The sequence below is a fragment of the Drosophila subpulchrella genome, chromosome 3L (genome assembly GCF_014743375.2).
Source record: "Drosophila subpulchrella strain 33 F10 #4 breed RU33 chromosome 3L, RU_Dsub_v1.1 Primary Assembly, whole genome shotgun sequence".
NCBI classification, from domain to species: Eukaryota; Metazoa; Arthropoda; class Insecta; order Diptera; family Drosophilidae; genus Drosophila; species Drosophila subpulchrella.
In genome coordinates, this window is record NC_050612.1 from 22,070,897 (window position 1) to 22,092,992 (window position 22,096).

General features: G+C 40.0%; 2 protein-coding genes across 6 annotated transcripts; one reads left to right on the plus strand and one right to left on the minus strand.

The window, feature by feature from the left end:
* Positions 1–119: 119 nt before the first annotated feature.
* Positions 120–2,718, minus strand: LOC119553034 (polycomb group protein Pc). Its single transcript, XM_037863096.1, has 2 exons — positions 2,503–2,718; positions 120–2,175 (listed from the first exon to the last, which is right to left on the minus strand). Exons 1-2 carry the CDS (start codon positions 2,617–2,619, stop codon positions 1,105–1,107), a joined length of 1,188 nt encoding a protein of 395 aa, XP_037719024.1. The 5' UTR covers positions 2,620–2,718; the 3' UTR covers positions 120–1,104.
* An 845-nt stretch (positions 2,719–3,563) lies between these two features.
* On the plus strand, positions 3,564–22,006 carry LOC119553871 (ras-related protein Rab-26). 5 transcript variants are annotated; one of them, XM_037864524.1, is made up of 7 exons: positions 8,062–8,199; positions 13,741–14,476; positions 16,528–16,638; positions 19,235–19,343; positions 20,079–20,189; positions 20,265–20,409; positions 20,884–22,006. In XM_037864524.1, the coding sequence occupies exons 2-7, from the start codon at positions 13,784–13,786 to the stop codon at positions 20,996–20,998; spliced, it is 1,284 nt and encodes a 427-aa protein (XP_037720452.1). In that variant the 5' UTR covers positions 8,062–8,199; positions 13,741–13,783; the 3' UTR covers positions 20,999–22,006. The 5 variants fall into 5 exon arrangements, with proteins under 5 accessions (XP_037720456.1, XP_037720453.1, XP_037720455.1 ...); XM_037864525.1 differs by lacking the exons at positions 8,062–8,199; positions 13,741–14,476 and adding an exon at positions 3,568–5,506 and having other exon boundaries at positions 20,884–22,005; XM_037864526.1 differs by lacking the exon at positions 16,528–16,638.
* The last annotated feature ends 90 nt before the right edge of the window (positions 22,007–22,096 follow it).

Sequence of the window (22,096 nt, forward strand, 5' to 3'; positions counted from 1 at the left end):
TTAATTTGCTTTTTTTTTTGTGTGGAATTAGCGCCGTAACTAAAACTAGCCAATAAAAAGCTAACACAAATGGAACTCACCTCACAGGAACCGTGAGAAACAAACAAGAGCTTGAGGATTTCCCACAGCTCCCACGAAGATTCCATTTGCAAAGCGTTAAAAAATAGTGTAATAATCATAGGAGTTAAGTATTGAGTCTATGGGCTCGATTTGGAATTATCTGTGCACTGCACCGTTCGGAACCCATAAAGTCAGCACTTGAGCCTCGGATGACTGCTAAAAGTAGAACATTTTAAAATAAATATTAAGTGGAGATTGTGGTTAGCTAAATTCTAAAAATATTTTCCAAACTACATATATATCTTTTTGGGGGTTTCTTTTGTAAAATCAGTCGGCGCGAGGAAATATAATTTTAAACAATTACAACATTGGGATAGCCAACTTGGTGACATACTCGAATATATACTTCTTCAGTTGTATATAATTGTATATCAAGCGTATTCAACAATTGCTTCGGTTTCGCATGGAGTTTTGTAGCATATGAGTGTCTTGTGTTGTTCTCAATCAGATTCAAAGTGTTGTAGAAAAATATACAATATGTGGTAAATAAATATATGTACGACATACATATCTATGCTGCAGGTTTTACAATCTAATGCAGTGGCAAGTTAAGCAGTCGCAGCATTTCGTTCATTCACTAAAATATGGGTAGAGCTCAAAAAAGCGATATTGCAAAAGGGACAGTAAACAATAAAGATCCCAATTTAGATGGAAAAATATTGCAGTTGTAAAAATAAATTATTAAAATTGTGTGTAAAATATTAGGCAAAATAATTAAAATCAATAATAAAAATTTTAGTAAATGAGCGATTTGCGATTGCCCAAGCTACTCTCTTGCACTTCAAACATTGTAATAAAACAACAATCTAATAACTACGCTATAAATAAATACAATAAATAAGTTACGTTCTAAAGAGAAAATGCTTAGCAACATCTAGTGTCGATTTGTTAGTGCTCCACTCAACTTTCCCCCATTTTGGTTTGTCTATTTACAATTGTTTCAGGTTTCCGTTTCGATTTTCCGAGTTTTGTTTGGGCCGCAGCTCAGGCTACTGGCGACGAGTCGCCCTTCATGTCGCGCTCGCGAAAAAAACCCCGCTCCGTTTTGCACTCGCGTATGGTGACAGTCTCCAGGTTGACGGTTACATCGGTGATGACCACGCGGTTGGATATGTTGCACTTGGCCGGCAGCCAGAAGCGTGGCGGCAGGGCGCGCGGCGAAAGAGGAGTAAGCGGCTGCTTCTGGTTGAGGGCCAGGTTGTTGCACGGCTTTGGTATGTTGTTGTTCTCGGGCGGAACCTGTGGCGTCTGCTGGTTGCCCTCCTCGCTGGCTACCTCCTCTTCCTCGGCTCCGGATTCAGCGGGTGTGGCCGTTGTGGCTTCAATGGCTAGCGGGGTGACCTGCAGCTCGGACTTTAGCGGCGTGGCTGCCTCGTTTGCCACCTTCTCCGCCTGCTGCTGATCCTGGGAAGGCTGTTGCTGCTGCTGGATGGGCGTTAACTGCTGTGCCGGCTGAGGCTTTAGTGTGGGGCCATCTGGCGAGGTCTTGATCGTAACTCCGATCTTGCCCGACTCCTTAAGCACTTCGGCCTTGCGCTTGGTACCAATCAGTGGCTGATCCTCGGAGCTGGACGAGTTGGTGTCGGCCTCGGGGACAAAGGAGTTGTGCGTGGAGCTGCTGTTCGAGGAGGAGCTGTGATCCATGCGCTGCCGCTTGGAATCGTGGTGGTGATGGTGATGATGGTGCGTCAGCGGGGATTCCGAGCGACGTCCAATGCTGCGCTCGGACTTGATGTGGTGATGATGGTGGTGGTGATGATGCTGATGGTGCTTCTTCTCCTTCTTGCCCTCCTGATCCTGCCCGGCCGCAGAGGTGGTGGCCCGGTTGGTATCCACATCGTCGCCGGTGAAGGTGTACTCATCCTCCTCGGATTCCGGCTCCGGATCGGGCTCCTTCTCCTTCTTCTTGAGGCCTCGCTTGGAGGGCGTTCCCGAGGATTTGTTGCTCTGTTCGTAGATGTCGATCAGGCGGCGATCGAGGATGTTTACCTCCGGTTCCCAGGTGTTGTAGCGCTGGTTCCAGCCCTTCCACTTGACGCGGTACTCCACGATGCCCTGGAAAATTGACGAAATAAGCAGGGGGTTGATGATTGCATTTTCTTAGACAACTAATTGATTTTCCATCAAGCGCAATAACAACAAAAACACACGCCACACATACACACGCACACACAAGCGCACGCACTACGCACACACACACACACATGCAGCGTGCAAATGGTGGTTGCTGCAGCAGATGTCCTCTGGCCAAAAAATGTCGAAGGACATGTGACCTTGCGGAATATACATATATCCTGCGTGTGCTGCGCATATTGCGTTCTGCATTTCCTGCCTTCCACCGCGTTTTCATCGCCCTTTTCGCATTTGTTTACGCTCGCTCACCTTTCTAACGCGCTTTTGGATGATTTTCTCGGCCGCGTACACGAGAAAATCGTCCCGATCGTCGGTCGCATTCTCGCGCACCACCTTCCCCTTGCCCCCCTTGCCACGACCAGTCATTTTTAATTAATTATCTGCGCGGATCGTTTGATTATTCGCGTTATTTGCAATTAACTTCGGGTTTGGTTTACTTTACAAATTCTGTTCTGTTCAGTGTGACCGCGGATCAATGTATCACATTATACCGATAAAAATACTTCCACAAAAATATTCCAAGCGGTCACTCTGAAAAATAGGTATCAACATAAATTCTATCGATATTTTCTGTCAAACTGGTCAATTGCACTTAAAATTTAATTAAGTAAATGGAATAAACTCAATTCTATTCGAATAATTTATAATTTATTTAATAAGCTTCGAGAAAACGTCGACAGTCGTCAGATTTGATGGTTTTCCTAAAAGTTTTGTGCTATCGATATTATCGAGTGAATTTTAGGGTGACCCTGGCGCATTAGTGCTGTTAACTTGACATGCAGCTAAGACACGAACCATATTCCTTATGGGCTTAGTACAGAGTCGAACCATGCGAAATTTTATTTGAATTTAAATTAATTCAAAAAGTAGTACAAAGTTGGATTTAAAATTTATATGGAGGACTTCAAACAAAGCTCCTAAAACGCCAGCTGCACGATAAGAACATTATTAAAAAATGCGATGCTATCAATTGTAACGATTGCAAATAATTCATATTTATGGACCATTTCTATTTATATTGTTATATATTATTGTAAACTAAGTAGTCAAATAATATTTAAAAAAAACAAATTGTTTACTTTTAATTCAATACTGACGGAATTTAAATTTCCTTTTGACACAGTTTCTTTTCTCCACGTTTCGATTAAATTATACGTTTAATGAATTCAATTAGAATTGAGCTAGTTCCCTCGTCTTGAACTCTTCAAATGTCAATTCCGTGAAGAGAGAAAGCGAGAGAGTGAAAGCCCGAGAGCCACAAAAGCTCGGAAAGGATGTCGAAAGGAAGTGGCGACTGCAGATATTTTTTACCAGTTGTATGTTGGCCGAGGGTTTGCGTGGCGGGGGCGGCAACGACGATGACATTATTTTATTTATGCTGTGATAGTGAAATAACAACAACAACAACAACAAAAACACCAAGAACCACAACACCCAACCCCCTAAAATCAATCGCAATATTTTTGACTAGAGCCGCAAAACCAATGGATAGTCATTACATTAAACGATAAAAAAAAAAACGGGAAATTAACCAAAAGCTTTAATCATAAACTAAAAAAAACACCAAGCAAATCGTTGCAAACCATATAAATAAATAAGTCTTTAATGCATAGTGAAAACAGCACCAATTAGCGCATAACCTATAAAATATTAGTCAATATGTTTAGCTAGTTACAATTTACATAGATACCATTTAATTAGTGGCTTCAAACAAAACACCAAAAGAAAGAAACCAACAACCAACAAAAGGGGAAAAACCAATACCTAGTTCAATTGTACGGAACGCAAAACTAACGAATAGCGATTAGGAAAACTGGCCAACTGATAAGGCTGGCGAAAATATTAAGCTTATAGCGAATAGGAAATAATAATAGCAACTACCCCCCAACCGCGCCGAAAGCCCCGAAAAGCGAATTCATTCAGAAAACGTGCCACACAACCGGACGGCAGCGACGTCGACTGCGGCAGCGACGGACAACGGTAAATGTCAAAGTCATAAAGAGAAAGCGGAGAAATGCCGATGAGAGAAAGCTCGAAACAAATGTCAAAACTGTAAGGAGCTTTTTGGAGAAGCAACGTTAAGTGTCAAAATCACAAAGAGAAATCAAAGAGAGTGCCGGAGAGAGAAGCTCAAAACTAGAAGGATAACCTCCGGTTAAGCAGTTAACCAGAGCTTTTATGTCATAAAGCCATAACTGTTAAAATCATTGAGCAAGAAAGGAAAAATATTAAAGAAACTGAATATTGCTTAAGTCTTAACTAAAAAGGATGACATGGTTAAATGGATATCTTTCTGTTAAATGCTACATGTTAAAGTGAAAGTGAAGAGACAAATAGTGCTTCAAGAAGATTTAGTAGGTCACGCAAAATCCTTAGAGTAGCTTTACTAAAGAGAAGCCCATGTCAACTTGACATAGTTTTTGTCAAAACTCAAACCTAAGAGAAAAGCTGAGGATAAGGGAAGAAAAGCGATAGGAAAGTGAAAGGAAAAGCTCAGTGAATCTTCTTGAAACTAGACCAATGAGAAAGCCTTAAGTGAAAGCTCAGGACACAAGCTCAATCACAGCTTTTGGCCAAGACACAAGCCAATAAACCCAGACCAATGGCCAGCACAGCGTTGGGAATGGGTGGGGGAGGAGGCGGAGGAGGGGCACAAGGAGCGCCAGCGGGATCGGCGCATCCCGACGACGCCAGCAGCATGAGCGACGACGTCTTCGAGGATGCGGAGACCACCCAGGCCAGGATCGAGGAGCTGCGTCGCCGGCCCTTCGGCGACGGCTGTTACAATCCCCCCGCAGCACCCGCCTCCGTTTCCGCCTCGATAACGACAACAACGACGCAGCACCACCACCACCATGATCATAATCCACACCACCAGCACCACCATCACAGCCAGCTGAGTTTGACCGGAAGCCATCACTACCACGACGACACCATCATGGCCCCCGTTCAGCGCTCAGCCACCGGATATCCGGGCTATCGTCCCTCCCGCGAGGCCATGCAGATGTATGCGTATGGAGCCGAGGACTACGAGGACGACTACAACGATGGCTGGCGATCGTATCGCTACGACGAGGTGGACATGCACCCAGCCCCGCCCACCGCCCATCAGCAGCCCTTCGACGACACGGTCAACCACAAGACGATCCTGCTGGGCGACTCGGGAGTGGGCAAGACGTCCTTCCTGGTCAAATACAACACGGGCGAGTTCCGGCTGGGCTCCTTCTCCGCCACAGTGGGCATTGCGCTAACGGTGAGTTTTTAGACATTACGACACCTATAAGTCGGGATAAAATAACCCCAAGCCAGTCTTCTGTAACTCGAACCAATTTATGAAAGTTAGTAAAATATATATTTAAATTATAAGCATTCTTTTGCTTTGATTTTTAATTTATATAACCATATTCATATTCAGTTAACTTTAATCAATTCTACCTTAAGTACAGAAATAGTAAATTCTAGAGTTCATTTTGAGGATCCTAAATTTTGATTTTTACTTTTTAGCTTGAGATAAATATTTTCATATCACGCAATTTGAATGTTTTGCATTTAATATTATAACGATAACAGACTTTTTAAATGATATATAAAAGTATACCAATATTTTAAAGGACAAACGTTACTTTGTTTTAAATTTTAAATTTTTTAAATTTAAATTTTTAAACATATTTTAACCAGTTAGTTTTGTAAACTAACTTCAATTACATATTCTGTATAATATAAAATAAGTTGATTTAAATATAGAAAATAACAAATTTTCATATGCTGACATACGGTGGTTCGAGTTACAGAACCCAAAATCCCGGAACTCGTGTAGCCTTAGTATTGCGACTGTGGGCGAATCCGTAGCGCTGCCTGCTGCATGAAACCCGCACAGTAGCCTGACCCCGCCCCCGCCTGCCACGCCTTAGCCCTTAGCCGACCCCCCCTGTGACCACCGCCCATGTACTGACGCACATTCCAATGGGTTTGCTTATGTAGTAGGAGTATGTCTGTGTGCATTAGCTTGCTGTGTGTGTAATTGGGGAACAGCTGCCCAGTACCTTTTGGTAATACAAGTCTTCGCCTTGACACTGAGAGAAAAAGTAGAGGAACTTTATGAACTTAATTAAACTTAACAGAAAAATGAACAAATTGCTAATACTTTAAGTTTAATTTAATATTGAAATAATAATCGGAACTTCTGTATTTAATAAAAAATTTATAATTACATGCAATATGAATCTTCAAATATTTTTTCGCTTTTACAGTTATCTAAATCATTTTTAACGTTAATTAAAAAATATTTCCCCTTGTAATATTAACAAACAAATGACCCAAAACATATATAAATAAATATAATAACGAATAAAAAATTAATACCTTGCCACAAAAAAAGCCAAGCCTTTCTCACCGTGCACCTTTGTTGCCCCGCTAAATAGGCAACATATTGTTGGGTAATCGCCGGAGATTTTCTATTTTTGGCGGGCATGTTGAAATCCCCCAAATTGATTTTTTCCCGCAGGATAAATATAAATCGCTGCGTTCGACCTTTTACACGTTGTTGATGTTGACATTGATGGCTGGCTGGAATTGGAAAAGCGAGTGTGAGTGTGTGCAGCTTTCACCCACTCACACACACACGCGACCTGTTGCTATTGCCTTTCACTTTCACTCACCACACATACATAGACATTGTGGCAAAGCCAGAAACACAGACACTAAGACCCAAACACACCCACACAGGCAGACAGACGAACACCGCAATGGCCGCCAGGGAAGTTCAAGTGCAACGGTTTTCAGTTGCCTTGGATGCTGCTGCTTTTCCTCTTGCTTGCCCGCTTTCCCCATTTTCCACAATGCACAACTTGGCGCGTGCTCGACTCCAGGGCATTTCACTAGGGTCCAGAAGGGGGAAAGCCCTAATATTATAATAGGAATTTAAATTTGCAAAACTTTGGATAAGTCCTTAAAACTGTTTCTCAAACTATCCTACCCCTAATGTTATAATAATACTAAAGAATTCAAATTTTTACTTTTTTTTATTAGAGATCAAGTTTTGTTTTATATTCCTAAAGAATATAAACAGATAACATTGAAGACCTTATTAAAAAAATTGTTTTTAAAAGTTTAAAAGATTTTAAGGACTTACTAATAAAAGAAAAGCAAGAAATATCATCAGCTGATTCAAATATCTTGATATAATGATATTTATTTGATGCATCAAAAAAAATGTTTTTGTATTCCAAAGCGAATAATTTGAAAATTTAGCTATTCGTAAGATAGTAAAGAGAACATTTTTAAATCTAGAGAACCTCCTCAATGAGCCATTTCTAGATATAAATGTTTAAATATTTCAATAATTCAAATATTTTACTTTACTGAACAACAAAGTATATCTTTTGAACCAAGAAAGATAGGGAAATGAAACTTGGGATAGAGATAGGGGAATATTCTGGCAACAAATCGGTGCACCCTATGGACAGACACCTGAGCCGTGAGACCCCGAACCCCACCCATCCCCTGCGCCACCTTCCGCGTTTCTAGGCCAGGGCTGCTGCTCTTGCTGATTCAAAGCCAAAGCCAAAGCCGAAAAAACCGAAGCCGCACGAGCTGCAACTCGAACTCAAATCGAAGTGGAGCCGAAGGACTCGGCTGCTGCGAGGGATAAGGGAGTGATGCGAGATGCGAGTTCTCCTGGGTCCGCCAGTCAGTCTAGCTGTGGGTCTGAACACTGACGCCTCGATAAGCATCGCACGCGCATCCCTCGCAGCTTTTCCGAATTTCCCAGCCAGGTGGAAAGCTGCGCCAGCTGCTTCAGCCTCAGCCAAAAAATTAAATAAAATTCGTCGCGAAACTCCGAGCCAAGTAAAAAGTGAAGTGCTTTTGAATTTGAATTTGAATTTGACTTTTTGTGGCGCGCTCATTAGACATTTGTTGCATTTTGTAGACTTATGCAAACATTTTGTAAGCACTTGCATTCAAAATGCAGCCCTCTTCATTTGCTATTTTTGGCGCTTTAAAACCCTTTGCCCATCCTGCGCGACTGTGTGTGTGTGGGTGGGTTTGTGTGTGCTGCTGTTCTGTGGTGTCTGGGTAATTTGACAAGGTCCTGCGCGAGTTTAAAAATAAATGAAAACAATTAGTGCAGACTGACTCTCGTTTTCGGAATTTAATAATTTAAGTGTAGCGGAAAATGTTTTGGCCCAACATTCGTTGGTTTTTGTGGCGTTGAGAGGATTTGGGAATTTCGGTTGCCTTCTAATTGGATAATCTGTTTGAAACATTCCTTGAAACGGCATAGGAAATGAGGTGGAAAGTCAGAAAAGTGCTTTGAATTTTATTTTGTACAAATAAATATACAAATAAAATATAAAGTAATGTTTTTGGCAAGTGCAACTAATGGTTTTTTTAAGTCTCTCGCAGCATTTTGTGTTTCTTGAAGATTTGTTTTATTCTCAATTTGATTTGTTTCTTAAATTATAAATTTAAATAATTGAGTTGTGGTACATATTAAAATTGCATGTTAAATTGTTAGTTTATTTGGGACTATATTTACTGCTTTTATGTTAAGTTTACAAATTATTTTAAATTTATTTTATGTTTCTGCATATCTGTAATGTTCTGAATTAATTTCAGTTACTGGAATTTGATGGGTCCGGAAATATAAAATGAAGCTAACGATTTTAAATGCTATCTAATTGACAATATTCTAGCCCATTGAATTAAAACTTATACCTAATGCTTAACAATGCAAAATGGGCAATGGATAACAATGTTGGCACTTAACGCACTTCCGGTAATCTGATTGAGTGGAAAATGCACCGTTGACTACTTTCTTGAATTTCCCTCCCAATTTCCACGAATTCAATTGTCTGCCTCTAATTGGAACTCGATCAATGCAATTGAGCATAATCCCATTTGTACTCGAACCGGACGTGTCAGCCATGTCTTGGCCAGGTTCTATTGTTGTTTAATTGGACTTGGGTTTCTTTCAAATGCGCATTAATTATGCGAGAGCCAATAATTGCGCATGAATGCAAACTGCCGAAGGTCATGGTTATTAGTATCTCCTCCTCCCGGTTTTTTCCCACTAAATCCTCTTATCTAACGGCCAACTTGTATTATTTTCCATTGAGCTGGAATTTGAGAAATTTTTTTAAGCACCTTGTGGTTTTCAAGGTTTTCAAGGTTTTTAAGAGAGAGAGAGATAAACGAGCCATCGATTTTCGCAATTAAAATTGGTTTAGTCTCACCCTGCGATTTTCAAAAACTTCAAAGGTGGGTTTGCAGAAGAGAAAAGGTTGACGAAAGGCCGAAAACTTTTCTTTCACTGCCACAGGTGTCCTGTTTCTTGTCGTTTCGAAATTTCCAGGAGCATCCCCATGGATTGGAAGTCACTTGAATCGTCATTTAAGCCGATTACTGGTACAAATCTCCTGGGGGTTCGTTTCCTCCCCTTCCGACAAAGCCACCCCCCTTTTTAGTCCAACCCCCCTCTGTAAGACCACCAAGATGCACTAGCACTAAATTGTTGTCTGGCTGCCTTAAAAGTTTTATGAAATCGCTTTGCACGGAATCACTTTGCCTTTTGTCCTGTCAATTGGCCCTCTCGTCAATTTGAAGTTTCCCTTCAAAATCTCCAACGACCACATGCCATTTTAGTGGGTGTATCCAGAGACTAACCAGAATAATAATAGTGCTGAAACCAGCAGCATTCTAAAAATAAAATGGAATAGGTAAAATTTAAATGAGTTTAAAGTTCTTGTTTCCGAGATTAACTATAACTTTAAAAGCTTATGACAGTTTAGATTTCGAAAAGTTGAACAAGAATAAGTCATCTAATCACCTCTTTTAAAATCTGTCCTTAAGTGATTAATAATAACAATAATTTAACAATTTTATTTTAAATTGTAATCTTTATTGTAACTTTTTAAAAATTAAAAGCTTGAAATTTAGAGTCGGATCCCACTTCACTTAAAATACAAAATTTCTAATTTTAAAAAGAAATCAATCAAAAAATGTAAGGCTTTCCATTATAAGATTAATTTTGTAGAGGTATATACATCAATCATGTCATGAGAAATTGAGTCACTAAAACTCTAACTTTGCTTTTAAATTACCCGACAAAAGTGCTATTAATCCGAGCCCGACTGTATGTCCTTTTGCGTGGGCTCGTCATTTCCTTAAAGCTGTCCATGTCCGTGCAATCAGGAAACTATTGTCTGGCGCTTCTGTCTGCCCCTTGTTGCTGCCGTTTAAGCGGCGTGATTGAGCGCTAAATTGAATGTAAGTCAGTGTGTCCTTAGTATCTGTGTGCAGCATCTTCTGGTTGCCTTGCGGTTGTGTGTGTGCGTGGGCAGGACACACTTGTACGCTCACATGGGCATTGTGTCCTGCGTGGGCGTTCGGTTGGCTGTGCAATGAACCAGCCACATCGACTGGCCCTTTTTCCACTTTCTCCCCCCAGAGCTACCCACTTTCTCCTTCTGCTTTGTATAATTACACGGGGAGTGCTGCAAAGGGGGGGAGGGGTGGGTGGAAATCCCCTTCCATTCCAACCAATTTATGAAAGGAACTGAAAAATGCTGCTTAACTTTTAACTTTGAACAAATTTCGTATACTCAGTGAAAAGAAATTTCACTTTCCTTTTTTGTCTCCTCGCTTTTTGGTTGTTGTCACAAACAGTATGGTAGAATACACTGTTAGAAACGATATCGATTTAAAGAAATTATTTTAAAGGTAACACTTACATTGTTATTCTATAAATAAAGTTTTGTAAGATAATATGATTTAATTTGATTTTTTAATTTAATTCTTTAAATTTTAAATCTTTAAAAATAACCTTTTTTAATTACCAACTGAGAAATAACAGAAGAGAGAACAAATATTTTGGAGCTCTGGCTTTTTTAAATTGTTAATCTATATTTATTCCTTTTCTTTTTTAATTTTTAATTAAGATTTTTCATTATTTTTTAACTGACAGAATATTCCCTGTGTAGGATAAAAGACGGAAAGCAGGGACATCAGCTGGGAAGAAACCAGCGACAACCCAATTAAAAACTTTTGTTATCAGCCATTGCGTTTTAAGTTGATTAAAGTAAATTGCTCGATGGCCGCTGGAAAGGTTTTTTCATGGATTGACACCCTAGACGGCAAAAAAAGGGTAAACTTTTTGAATATCATTTGTGATATTTGCATAAAGGAAACCGAATTGTCCACAGGCCATATACATTTTTGTACAGGGTTACATTTAAGTTCGGACATAATTAAAGGTCTGCCTTTGAGTGCGTTGCTAGGAATGGTCTGGTAATTGGTAAAATTATACATTTGCCGGCTTTACCGAATTGTCCTTGGTTCAAAGGATATCCGATTTCAGTGACCTTTTCGTTTCATGCGAAATTGTATCTGTTCATTGATTTTAAATATGGAAATATTTCCTGGAATATGTCTGCTTTTCTGGTTAAGTTATTTAGCTTGTAGATTTGTTAGTGACCCCAAATTTAAATGTAACAACATTAAAGTTGTTGATGAATTTGATCTTTGTTCTATCCTAAAGCTAAGCAATTAAAGGTATTTCGTTTAATATAAGTTTAAGGACTATTAACAAACTAAATGCCTTTTTGTGACGGTTTTATGTCGATTAAAGGCTCAAAACCTTATTGGTAAATATATAAACAATTTGTCCCAGGTTCAAGGGTTATCCGATTTCATTGCCATTCCATCTCCGGCACTTTGGCCTCCTTTTAGACGCCTTCAGAAAGTAGTTAACAATTCGCACGTGCCCGCTGCTGTTGACCTGCATTTAAGGACCCACGAAAGCCGCCATAAAAAGAACGCTTTAAGACGGGTTCCTTCGCAAAAGGAGAAAAAAAGGAATAAAGGTGAGACGACAGGTTGCAGACGGTTGTGTAGGATGGATGACTGAATTCGCACGGATCTGCGGGCCCTCAACTTCAATAGTCCCAATTCCCCAACCCTCTATAATCTTACAACCCCACCCGAAAAAACGCCCAAGAGCCACCCACGTCAATGGGGTTTTGTCTGGAAATTGAAAGCCGTACAGCCATATTGATATATGTATTGGCATTTGGCAATTTGTTGAGCTGCAAATTAAATTAAAGTTCGGTTGAATTTGGCCTGGCTGCCGGCAACCCCAAAAACGTCAAAGTAAATAAGAGTTCACCAACTTTTTGTACATGAAATGCGATTTCTAGTTTGTGGATTTCCGATGGTTGGAAATGTTATTCAGTGTTTTTTATTCATTTTATCGATTTAAATTCAATTTTAAGCGCGAATTTATTGAGGTATCCTAGATATTCCATTATTTTATGCGGCTTTATAAGCTTTGAGTCACTTTTATGCAATTTATTGTATTTTTTTCTTATTTGAATATGCGTGCTTGAATATTTACTATTACAATTGGCAGCGGTTTTGGTTAGATTTTCAAGTAATTTAAATTTTTTAAAACGCTTGTTTGCCTTTGATTGCACATTGAAAAGTATTAAAGTATTTATTTAAATGATATGAAACTAATATTTAAGTCACTTTTTTTAGGAACTTGTTTATTATAAAAATAACTGGATTTTTTAGAGCACACAACCTTTTCAAAATACATTTCTTTAAAGGTCTTTTAATAACTAGCTCAAAAATAAATAGAGAAATTGAAACTGGGAACGCCACTCCATCACTTGAACTTTTTTGGGCCCCAAAAAGTAGGCTAAGAAAATTGGCAAAGATAGGTATGTACAGGCGATTTGTAATCACTTAGTGAAACAGCCGCTAGGGCTTTTCGAGGTTGCTAATGAGTGCTAGTTAATCACTGGGTTGTATCCATACTACACCCCACCCCCTCCCCAAACTCCCTCCCCTTTCCTTTCCAACTTTCTCCTGCAGGGCGAGCCAGAGCATAATTAGCCAAAAATTTAGTTAGCCACAGCTTCGGTCCGCTGATTTTGCTTTCGCTTTTGGTGGCCTTGCGGTTTGCTTGCCAACTGTTGATTTAGCGACAGCCACCGCAGCGGCCCACAAAAACACGCCTGTCTCATTTTACCACCCACCACCCCCCACTTTCCCCACCCCCACTTTCACCCTGTTGTCAACGACAGTTGTTGTTTTGTGGCCCTGGAGCATTTGTGGGTTTCGGTTTTCATTTCATTTCGCCAAAAAGAGAAAGCATCGGAATTACATTCAATTTGCACCTGGTCGTTCATTGTTTTATGTCCACAAAACGTGCCAGTACTTTCCTTACTTTCTCCAGTACAGTGAGTATTTATTAAAACAGGATAATATGAAAGTTGCCATCTTGTTTATGCTTTTTAATGAGTCTTAATGACTTTCTGTGGGCAGAACTGTGAGTGCGTGTGTATCTGAGACCCGAACAAACTTTATTTTTGGGGTACTTACTTTCTCCCGGGGGTGGGTGGGTTTTTGCGCCCATCAATAATGAAGACACCACCGACATCCGAGTCGAGATTATTGATTTATGTGCGTGTGTGTTAAATATAGAATCAGGCCAATCAGCAGGAAGTAAGGAAAAGAGGTTTCAAAGATGCGTCGTCAGCAGACAAGATATCGGAGTGACTCCATTGCCAGTCCATCGGGCGCCAGGAAGCCCTCCATTTCGGTGGCCAGTCCATCGCCGCTGGCCAGCGGATCCACTGGATCGCCCACACGTCGCGAGTCCCTGGTGAAGCCCACCTGGCAGCACATCACCCCCGGCCAGTTGCCACCCAAGACGCTGGACAAGATCAATGGGATTGCCTCCGATGATTCGGACGACGATGGCTATCCGAAGAGGCGACCCAGCGTGATTGTCCACCAGCGCCAGCAGTCCATCTCCCAGCAGCCCCTGCTGCCCGAACACATGACCTCGGCCTCCATTTTCCGCGATCAGGCTCCACAGACATCCCAGTCGCAGTCGCAATCGCATCATCTGCCATCTGGCAATGGTTTCATGGCCCGATTGAATAGCGTGAGATTGGCCGCTGGAGCAGAACAGCAGCCACTTTTGGACTCCAAAGGAGCAGGAGCAGGGGGAGGAGGTGGAGGAGGAGGGGGAGCTGGAGCCGGAGGAGGAACTGCTGTGGCCAGGCCATCTGTTGCACCTGCACCACCTGCTCCGGGTCCGGGAAACGAGGGAGCCAGCGCAACGCTCTGCAAGAACGCCGGACGAGCACTCATCCGCATGATTTCATCCAACAACGCACCGGAGGAGGAGGACGACTTTGATATTATGGGCAAGGTGAATAGAACTGGGGGATGGGTCTAAAATTAAAAACCACTCAGGGTCCTTCTTGTCAATTAGATAATTTATAAAATAAAGACAGTAGAGAGAGAAGTAGCTGAAAAACTGTCCTTGAACTAGAAATGACCATTACAAAAATTGGATATTATTGGCGAGGAAAAAATCTAGAAACTTGTCAGTGTCCTTTTTATCAATTGCATAATTTAGAAAATAAAATAAAGTCAGTAATGGAAAGAACTAGAAAATATGTAAGCCAAAAATTAGTACTTCAAAATACGTGGTATTACATAATTTTGAAACAAAGGCATTAATAAAAGGCATGGATTTTAATACCATGTGGAAGGTTAATACAACTGGGAAATGGGGAAACATTTAAGAACTAGTCAGTGCCTTTTTAAACATCAGATAGTAAAGAAAATAAAAAATGTAGCTAAACTAAATTAAATTAAAAGACAATGTGTTTACCTCCACTTTGTTCATAATGTTTACAAATTTAACTTTCAAAAGCTAGTTTGCTTAAATCTTTGATAAAGTGATATAACTATTTTTTAGATTTTTAGTATCAGCTTCACTGGCTTGGCAGTGAAAATAGCAAACACTTATTGGCATCGACCTTGGGTTCCATCCAGTCATAAAAAATACCTCCCTCATCACTGCACTTACTCCAATAAAATAAGAAAATAAGCATCCCTTTCTCGATTCAACTTGTCAACTGCCAATTTGCATTTTCAAAAGGCGTCAATAGGGGAGTGCCAAAATAAAATATATATTGAATACATACTCTTATGGGTATATTTATTTGCCAGTTGAGGAGTCTGGGAGTCGAGTGCTTCACCTTCAGCTTCTCCGAACAACTTGTTCGTGAGGCCGCAATTTGATTTATGTATTATACCTTTTTGTTTGACAGCCTGCGACTTTTACGAGCCGGCTTTTATTGGCTGCGTCCCTGATCGGCTTTTGGCCTGATTTACAATGTGATTTACATAAGCAGTCGAAAATAAAGTCATAAAATTCAATAAAGTGCAGGGTGACAAAGGGAATTAAATGGGCAGACGCAGGGAACGAATCAGAAAGTTGGAGAGCAAAGTTTTTGTGATATTCCACGGCTGCTGCAGCTGCTTTTGATTAGAATAATTCTGGTGAATTATGACAGGACTCCTGGCGGCGACTTCCTGTCAGCCAGCTGCCAAGCCAAGAAGTAAAAATGAAAAATATATAAAACAGGAGCTGCATAAAAATTTCATTTATTTGTCGCGCTCGTTAAATGTTGAAGAAACAGGGGGCACAAAGCATTTGCATAAATCCCCCGCGGCAGCTTAAAGCCATTTAAAGTGTGCAAATTAGCTGGCTGAAAGCAATTATTTAAGCAATCTCCATTTTAATTTCGGCGATGCATAGAACAGGTATAAAAATTCAAAGCAGGAATAAGGAAAAAATCAGTGTTATTAGCAAGTAAACTAAAATCAGATCCTCTTTCCATAAACATTTGATTCTCTTTATAATTTTTTTACGAAAGGAGTAAATGGAAGAGTACAAAATATTAAGTGGAATAAAAAGAATCATCATTTGAAATCCAACTTTCTCTGATGCTTTATTTTCTGTGTTTGAATAGGTTTGCGCAATGCTTTCACGTTAAATTTTTGTCTAGTTAGCAGATGGCAAACAAGGTATTCCCTGGGAAATCAGCAATTGCACTGTTTGCATAACCGAGCCAACTTTGCGTATCCCAGCAGAGTCAATAGCAGCTAGCAGCAGGACCTTTCTGAAAGGCTTTCATGTATAAGCTGTATATAAAGGGTATAATGGGGGAGTATCCTGCCTTGCTGGAGGTTGAAAACGAGAGCTTTCAGCACTCCCGGCTGGCATGTAAAATTCATAGGCAGCTCATTAAATATTTAGCTGAAAACATTACGAAATGGCATAAATTATTATGCAGAAAAATCGAACCATGACAATGTACATAACAATTTACCCCACTTACATATCACATGGTTTTCTCTGGCTTTTCTTGGCTTTTCTCGACGCCCCCCCCTTCCCGCCGAATATAGGTCATAATGCTGGGAGATTCGGGAGTGGGCAAGACCTCACTTTTGATCCGATTCCGCGATGGTCGCTATGTGCCAAGCTATTTCCTCAGCACGGTCGGCATTGATTTTAGGGTAAGCGCTTTATTTCCGCCAAGTTTGTTCTGTTCTATACTGTTCTGTTCAAATCTGTGTGTTGTTCAGTTCCCTTTTTCTATATACTGTTGTCATTGTCATTATCCTTGTTGTTGTCGTTGTTATTGTTGTTGTTGTTGTGGATACTGTTCATTGTTGTTCTGTCCTGCTTTTGTGTTTTCTCCGTCTCCCATAGTTTAACTCACATCTCTGACTCTGTCTGTCTACTAAATCTACATCATTTATCTATCTATTTGAACTGTCCATCATTGGGTGCACAGGGAGAAAAATGTCAGCATTGTCTGAAAAAAACACTGACAAGCTTAATACCTTTTTAACAATTTTAAATGCAAGTTTAAGACACTAAAAGCTTAAAAACATTTAATTTGTAACTTACTTTTTAAACAAAAACGCAAAATTTAATTGCTTCTTAGAACTTCCAAGGTGATTTTCATTGGTAAGGAGTTGGGAATTAAATATCCTTATATAATTTATACACATTTCTCTCTCTGTACCACCACCAAACCTTCTATCTACTTCTCTTCGCCAATCTGTGTGTCCTATCAACAGTTGTCAAGGTTTTGAATGCGATTTTCACCTACTGCCCACTCAACTCCACTGTTCACTCACTTTCTCTCTGACTCTTTCTAACCTTCTGTGTCTGTCTCTTTCTACCCGTCTGTCGCTGTCTCTCTCACTCCCTCTGTGACCCGTCTATGGGTTGTGGTTTTCATGATTTCGTAGTTGCCTGCGGTTGTCCTCTTTACGTTTAGTTCTTGTTCAAAACCCAACGAAAACCACCCAAGCCCCCACTTTGTTGATAAAGATAAGGATCCTTGGGGGACTATTTATTAAAAAGCATGTGAACTTGAAAAGGACTTGTTGATGTTCTTGTCCTTGTCTGTGTGTGTGTGTGTGTGTGTGTGTTGTTTACTCTCCATCGTTGTTGTTGTTGGCGTATTTAGCTTGTTGTTGTTGCTTTTATTGTGCTTATTATTGTGTGGTTGAACATTTAGGGACTTAGTTGTCCTGGCCGAAGGCACATCCCTTGCCCCAGTCTACATATCCTTCCATATATCCTCTTTTCCTCTGTGGTTCATGGCTCATAAATTTATTAAACTACCCGTGTTACGTATCCCCGTCTCTCTCTCTGTCTCCTACTTTCTATTACTATCTGTCTCTGTCCCGGGAAATTTTACAAGTGCCCCATTCGTTTGGCGTTTCCTTGACTTTAAATTGTTGTCATGTTTCCCGTATTAAATATGTCGACTCTGGCATTGTCTAACTTTGGTTGGCGCCTCGAGGATTCACCACCTAGCCCCTGAACTCACTGCTTACTGCTTACTTCAGGGGCCCACTGGGGAATGACCTGAAATTTAATTCGCTGGGGAGTTGTTCATGTTGATTTTTCAACTTGGCTGATTCTTGGCCAAAGTATAAAGTAAACGAATATTGTGTATGAGTGCCTGCCAATTTATGGATAATTAAATGTTTGAACTCCCTAGATGTAGGAAAAGTTTTTCATTGGAATGCTTATTTACTCTCCTACATATTTATTCATCCAAAGTCGTTTAAATGTTTCCCAATAACAAGTACTTGAAATTTAATCTTACCCTATTTCAGCATTATTTTATAATATGTTTTTATTAAAATTATAATATAGATAAATTATAAAATATATAATATTTTATTTGTTACAAATGTTACAATTTTTAAAAAAATAATTAGCCGAAAAAGTTAAAATAAAATCGATGAGTTAACCAAAGTTCAGGTACTCAAAATGTTTTGATAAAGTTTATATGATGATCTATTAAATCTAGTTCTAAGTATACTTTCATAAAACTAAATACATGTTTAAGGTAACCCCAAATAATAAGTTTAGTTCTTTCCCAAGAATTTGTGGCAGTGCCTTGACCTAGAGTGTGCTGAGCCAGAAATTTTTGGTTTATCTTTTTAGTCATGTTACTTTCCCCGAAATGAAAATGAAATCAAGGCATATTGCCACACAAACACATTAAAACCGAATACCCGTACTTGTACCTTTGTTCAGTATTTTTTTTGTGTTTTTCTGTGTTCTCCTGCCCCAGTACACTTTTATGGTATTGACTGACTGTCTGAGTAGTTGGTGGGGCACGACATGGGGCCATCGTAATGCCAATGGCCGGACGAACTTGCAACGTCTGCTGCTCATTATCCGGGCAAAAAGGAAGACGGAAGAGAAGGCGGCTCATCATTATGCCGGATACCTCGACCCAGGGCTTTCATCATGGAAATTGCCGTCTGCCCGTACTTATGAATATTCCCCCGACCCCCTGCTCGTTTGCTTTTAACAAGTCTGCATGTGTTTTTGGGGCAAGCAGCCCACGCTGCGTATAAGTGATATGCATTAAGCATACGCAACGTTATCCCACTTCAACTCTTTATCCCCTCCCCTCTCTCTCTCTGTGTGTTTAATTCGGTGGCACGGCTTTTGTGCATGGCTGTTTCGTGAATTAATTGCATTTTACATAACAATTGCATTTCCATGGTACCCCTTTGCGTTCTGCATTTATAAAATAATAAATTACATTTCGTTCAATTACAAAAATATCAACAGAACAAAGTGGTGGTCGTCGATGGGACACGCGTCAAGCTGCAAATCTGGGACACGGCCGGTCAGGAGCGATTCCGAAGCGTTACCCACGCCTACTACCGCGACGCCCATGGTGAGATAATTCTCTACTTTAACAAAAACCTTTAAGAAATAGATCATATATATGTATATACCACTTACACACATGACTTTTAAGTATTAGCAGATGTGAATTAGAACAGTGTTAAGGAGTATTTTCCAAAAACATATATCTAAACAATACAATACAAAATATATCCCGACAATTAGTTATTATATTAAAGATAAGCCCTTATGTACCTTCAGCAAATAATTGTTATCCTGTTATTTTCTAAAAAAAATATTCTCCGAATCCTCTTTACATGCAAAGTATTATATTTTCCCGAAGGTCTTAGAGTTTGCCTTTCGAGGAATTTTTCTAGAGCCCTATCAATGCGAAGGGCAAAGAAAAACAGGTTCTTCTAGGAAATACAGCTAGCATTTCCATTGCAGTGCATTACACAATACTCCTAACAGATTTTTTCCTGCAGATAAAAGGAAAAGCACTAGCGATTTGTTCTTCGAAATGAAAAATCCTTCTGAGTGCTGAATTTTCTGAAAATCTACAAAAATGGAAGTCTTATCACTCAGCTATCCCCTAATGACTTTTACTTCCTAGAAATGTTTGCATTAATACTAAGTTTAAGTCCCTTGCACATTTAGTATTTAAAATATTTTTATTAAAATTTAATAACAATACTGTAATTTGTTCCTTTTTTTCTGGGTGCATTTCACTGCCACCCCTTTCGACTGCCTGTCCTTTTATCCTAATTTAATTTTTGAACCGAAGCTCTGCTGCTGCTGTACGATGTGACCAACAAGACCACCTACGACAACATCCGCGCCTGGCTGGGCGAAATACGGGAGTACGCGCAGGAGGACGTGGTCATCGTTTTAATAGGTGAGAGATCCGGTTAAAAGGCTTTGATTAAGCTTCATCAACTTACGAGCTTCGAATCCACTTTTCGTTTCGCAGGAAACAAGGCCGATTGCAGCGGCAGCGAGCGGCAGGTGAAGCGGGAGGATGGGGAGCGCTTGGGAAGGGAACACAACGTGCCCTTCATGGAGACCTCGGCCAAAACGGGACTCAACGTGGAGCTGTCGTTCACAGCGGTGGCCAGGTAGGTCATCCCTTTCAAGTGCATCCTAAATTGGTCAAAACAAGGGGAAAAGGAAGAGAGTAAGCCTCGAGATATGTTTAGTTTAAGTCCTGAGTTGGCAAATGGGGTAGTTCATAAAATCCAGTGATTTTAAAAGCAAAATTCAGACTATTTTCATGCCTATTTCAAGATCCCTGTATCTTTGAGAGTACTTTCGTCTTGATTTCAAGAACGGAGGAATGACTGGCTATTTCATATCACTGTGGGTTTCTTGATCTTGATTTCAAGATCATCGATATTCATCAAGATCCAGATTCATTAATATCATTTCAAGATTCATCTTGAAGAAGAAATTTGAGAATACTTCGACTTGATTTCAAGAACAGGAAAATAACTGGCTATTTTACATCACTGTTGGCTTATTGCCAAATATATTGTATCCAATATCCTTACTTGACATTCCCCAACCAATCTCTTCAATCTTTTCATTTTCAGGCAGCTGAAGAGTCGCGGCTACGAGCACGGCGATGATGGAAAGTTCAATGTGCATGATTTTGTGCGTGACAATACAAAGGCGCGCTCGGTTTGCGCCCAATGCAGAAATATGTAATTGCAATTGTTATTGGCCAGGTCGCGACTAACAAAAGCCATATCCTCCCGATCCCGCGCACAAAGATAACAATAAACTGGCAGACAGATCGAAGGGAAGTGAAAGTGAAAGTGAGGCACTCAAAAAGATATAGATACGGATTACTGAAGGGTACACGTAGGGCAGAGTCGAACTTCTGCATTTATTGAACAACAAATTAAACACAAAGACACTCGACAAGATGGCACCAATTTTGTAAGAACCTAGTGAGAGGGTAGAGTACTCGGTATGTTTTGTATGTAAATGGGATTTTCGGGGCGGATACGCATAATTTTTTAAGGGCAAGCCATTGGCAATGCGTAAGGCATAAGTAGGCCAATCCAATGCATAAATATTGAACAATATATATACATATATACAAATATCCATATACAACTGCATAAATTACTTTAACGAGGGAAAATGAGGGATAACACCGCAGAGGAAGCGCAGCAAAATCATGCAACATTGAGATTTATCCAGCACGTCGTTGGACTTCGCTGAGGATCGTCTTTATATGTACCTACCGAAAACCTACAACTGCAAACCCAGTGGAAATCTCGAGAAGTACCAAATCCAATTAATGAGAAACAATCACTCAATTTACCTACTATTAGTTGTATTGTTTTACTCCTAATTATTAAGTGTTATGGCCTATCGTTAAGTTTTAGACCCACTCGAGGCCCCTGGAAAATTATTTACACACCCCACTTATGAATACCCTACGCAACTAAGTTAATTACTACTACTTACGTCTCATCTATTGTAAGCCCAACCAAAAAACCCATTCGAAACTATTTTGAGGAGCGCGCCCAGGCGACAGGTTGCGAATAATCAAAGGCAGTTGAACCTATTACTATACTGAGCTACTACAGCGAAAGAAAAAGAATCCGACGCATGCATATATCATGTAAACTAGCTACTAAACAGCGTTATATTCAAGCAGACGTCAAGTCTATACCATAAACAGCAAATACATATTTACATTGAATGTGGTTTAAAAAACGAACTAGTTTTGTGTTTTATTTTTAGATCTACGGAAGTACCTATTTTTAAGACAATTTTTCTGTTTCTTATTTT